This window comes from Rhea americana, unplaced genomic scaffold, assembly GCF_003343005.1.
Source record: "Rhea americana isolate MKP2758 unplaced genomic scaffold, rheAme1 scaffold_382, whole genome shotgun sequence".
In the NCBI taxonomy this organism is placed as follows: domain Eukaryota; kingdom Metazoa; phylum Chordata; class Aves; order Rheiformes; family Rheidae; genus Rhea; species Rhea americana.
The window spans coordinates 161,780-165,666 of NW_028186515.1; the positions used below are offsets into that span (position 1 = coordinate 161,780).

At 60.9% G+C, this 3,887-nt stretch overlaps 1 protein-coding gene across 2 annotated transcripts in view; it reads right to left on the reverse strand.

Moving 5' to 3' along the window:
* Positions 1–3,887, reverse strand: part of RUSC1 (RUN and SH3 domain containing 1) — a 9,173-nt gene extending 5,286 nt beyond the window's left edge. For both annotated transcript variants that reach the window (XM_085313304.1, XM_085313303.1), the window contains exons 1-2: positions 3,855–3,887; positions 956–2,657 (exon numbers count right to left, since the gene is read on the reverse strand). In XM_085313304.1, the coding sequence (XP_085169430.1) occupies positions 956–2,528 (1,573 nt within the window). In that variant the 5' untranslated portion in view covers positions 2,529–2,657; positions 3,855–3,887. The remainder of the gene's footprint in view (positions 1–955; positions 2,658–3,854) is intronic.

Consider the following 3,887-nt stretch of genomic DNA (forward strand, 5'->3'; position numbering starts at 1 on the left):
CCCATGGGGCCCGCGGCAGGGCGAAGGGCGGCGCGGGGCGGGCCGGGCTCCGCCGCCCTAGGGCCCGCCCCGGCCGCGGGCGGCCGCCGGCGCGGATAGGAGCCGCTCGCGGGGCTGGGGAAGTGGGGCAAAAACGGCAGAAAACAGGAAATAGAGAGAGGAAGCAAGAAAAAAACGCCAAGAAGTGGGGTGTTTTGAGCAGCGGCAGGGCGAGGAGAGACAGCTGCAGTGCGGAGGGGGCCGGGGGCACCCCGTCCCGATGCCCCCTCAGGCTGGCATCCCTACGCCGCCGCGGTCAGGGCCGGGGCGGTAGCTGCCGGGGCCCACAGGCTGCTGGGGCCTGGCCTGGCCTGGCGCAGCACCTCCCTCCTTGCGCTGCCAGCTCGGCTTTTGGGCTTGCTGCCAGGCACCTGCATACAGGGCAGCCAAGGCTGGGAGGATGGGCGATTGACAGATGCAAGGCGCAGGCAGCAATGGCACTGCCTTAGCAAGCAGATCTGTCTTGCTCAGAGCAACTGAGATGCAATGGGATGATCTGTCCTGCCTAGCAAAGACCTGACCAGCGCAGTGCACAAATGCAACATGCATTCAGCCTTTCAGCTGGCCCCTAAGGCCTGCCCCATCCTGCAAACCCCAGAAGCAGCCACAGCTCTGCTGCATGCACACCTGACATGCTTCCTCCTCCACTGGCCTCGGGTCATAATTCTGAGCCCAAACTGGGCCCATAATCCTGAGCCTGGAACAAGAGCAAGGAATGAGAGCAAGGAGCACAGCAAGCAGACGTGCACAAGGGAGTCAGGATGTGCCATGCAGCAAGAAACCCCCAGAGCCAGCAGCAGCTCCACTCCACAGACATCCCCTAAAGGGCAATGCGCTCAGGCCCAGCCCAGCTCTGCAGAGCCTGGGAGAAGGAAGGGATGCTCTTTGACAATAGGGGAAGCACCCAGGCTCTTACCCTCCTTGCAGGTTCCATCTCCTTTCTCCACCTTGCCAGGCAGCCAGGGGTCCCTACCCAGCCCCCAAACCAGTGCCTCCTCATTGCAGACAGGCCCTGGCCCCTTCTTGCTGGGGAGGCAGCTCTCCGGCAGCAGCCCCACTTCCTCTGCGTCACCCAGCTGTCCCTCTGCAATGGGCTGCAGCCCCAGCCGAGATTTCCTTCTCTTTGGCTGGTGGCTTTTCCCAGGTACTGGCAGCTGCCCCTTCGGAGGTGCAGGTGGCATCCAGCTAGGGCTCTCGCTGCCACAAGGGCTGCTACCATCAGAAATTTCCAGGGGGGCAGGTGGATCCTGGGGTGCTGCTGCCTCCCGCTGCTCTCCAGCCAGCTGGCCCCTGTGCTTGCTGAAGGCACTACGATACCGGAGCTCCTTGAAGGTGGTCACTTCTCTCTGCCTGGAAATGGGAGGTCTCACCTGCCACTCGGGCTGGAGCTGGAGCTGGTGCTGGGCTGGGGCCCGACCCACGGTGCTGGGGATGAGCTCACTGCAGGGTGGCAGTTCCGTGTCAGGTGAGAATGTAATCAGCCAGTCACTCTGGTCACTCCTGGCCTGCGCAAGAGTGGGCCCAGTGACATTTCTCTTCCGCTTCTGGGCAAGCTCATGGAACGAGGTGATTGTCTTCTTGCCTACATCCCTGCAGAGCTCTCCCAAGCTGTGCTCCAGCTCAGCAGGCTTCTCTGGCAGGGCAGGCTGCTCTGCTTCATGCCTGGCCAGCACCTGCAGCCCTCTTCTGGGCCTTGGTGGCACGGGAGGGGGGATGCTATTGGACCTGGGCCTCCACTCCAAAKTGGCATTCAGATTGTGATCCCACTGCCCTGGCCTGGGAGGTGTGGGAAGGGTGTTGCAGTTGGGATCTAGGTCAGCACAGACCCTGGGGGAAGGCTGCAGGTTCTCTGGTATCACTGTGTTGGGAGAGGGATCGTCRTACTGGGAGTCAAGCGAGCTGCTGCTGCAGAGACTGTCTGGAGTCTCCTCAGCTGTGGTGTCTGTTCTGGGGAGCAGCTTGTGGCTGAAACTGCCATCTCCCCCATCACATGTGCCCCCCTGCTCAACCAGCAGTGGGTCCTCCTGGGCATCCTCTATGGGAATGATGTTGGGTTGATTTTCAAGGTACTGGGGCTCTTCTCCCATGAACTCCTTGCAGTACACAGAGACTGGGGAATCATCCAAGCTGAAATCCGAGCAGCTACTGACAGAGGAGGAGGTGGAAGCTGGATCAGAAGGAGAAACCACATCCTCTGCAGTGTGCAGGCAGGGGAAATCCTCCTGAGTTGTCTGGTTCTGGAGCACCAGCTTCACAGGCAGCTGCACATGAGATTCACAGCACTGGCATTTCAAGGAAGGATTGTTGGAATTGGCATCAACTTGCCCGCAGTTCTCCTGATGGTCACCACAGTCCATCTGGGCTCCTTGAGCTGTAGGGATGGAGCTCTCCTGCAGCTCTGGGTGCCGGGAGAGGTGCAGCCCCAGGGAGACATGCTGCAGGTGGATGTGGTTCAGGTTGCAGAGCAGGCCTTTCTTTGGGGTCAGCATTATGCTAGCTTGTCAGGAGCAGCCAAGCTCCACACAGAACCCCCACAGCCCTTCTGGTCAGACCATCCAGCTCCCCCCAAACATCAGGTGCAATCAGAAGGTGGGAGACCAGTACCACACAGCACAAACCTGGAGAGGAATGAAAGGGGAAAGGATGAAGGTGCTGACACTGCACAACTTGCTGAGCAGCCCTGACAGGATGAGCAGCCGGTGGGCAACTGAGGGGATGCTGCAGAAAGAGCAGCAGCACAGGGAGCAGAGCTTCAGAGGTGGGAGCAGGTACCTGCTGCATCCAGAGTCAGCAATATATCCAGGAGAGCATTCACCTTCCCCTGCAACCCCCATCCCAAATTTAGCTTAGGCCTGGTTGGCAGAGATATCCCAAATTCCTGGCTGGGTGGAGTGTGCAAGCTGACTGCTCCTGATAGGGGACCTAGCAGCTGCTCTCCAGAGTGTGAGTTCAGTGTGCTTGGAGGTGCTGGCAGCCCTGAGTGCCTGCAGCAGCAGCACTGAAGTCTCTCTGCCAGGTCTCAGCAACCAGGGAGTGTCTCAGAGAGCCTCTCAAGGAGAAAATGCCCTTGAAACCTCAGCCAAGGAGGCACCTGACCTCTAGCCAAGGCAACACAGTGCTGGCAGCTCTCTCAGGTCAGTGCAAAAATAGCCAGAGAGGTCAAAAAATACATACAAGGGACCACTTGACTCTAGCCTCGGCTCAGAAATGTGCTGCAGACCTGGATGACGCAAACAGCCAGGACATCGCAGCTGATGAAGCTCAGTCCTTCCCCTAGTGCCATAGGCAAGATCGCCAGGCAGAGGCATGTGTCAGCTTCAGCTGAAAGCCCTGCACCAGGGAGTAGGGCAGTTTGGCTTCACCCTGCTTTGGCCTTGGGCATCAGCATGCCCCAAGTGAGCTCTGCAGCAGGAGGGGAAGGTGGGGGGCATGAACCGATTTCAGGGCTCTCTCATGGCCTTGCATGGTGCCGGGCTCCAGGCCTTGAGGCAGAGGCTCATCCACCTCTGTGGAGCACCTGGGAGGGGATTCACCAGCAGAGGAGCCCTGAGGTGTGCTGACGCAGGAGGGATGCAGCCATCCCTTCTCCCCACGCCTCGCTTGTGCCCACAGGGACCAGCGGCAGCTGCCTGCAGCCAGATGTGCGCCCCATCTCTCCTTCCCGGGTTTGCCCGGAGCCAGAGATGCACCCAGACCCCCATCACTTCGCGCTGCTCCCGGCGCTGCCCCCACCCCCAGCAGCCGCAGACCCCCCGCTGTCCCGGCCCCCCGCGGCTGAGGCGCGCTCCCGGCTCCGCCGCCCCGGCCCCGCTCACCTCCGCGCGCTGCGGCGGCTCCGGGCGGCGAAT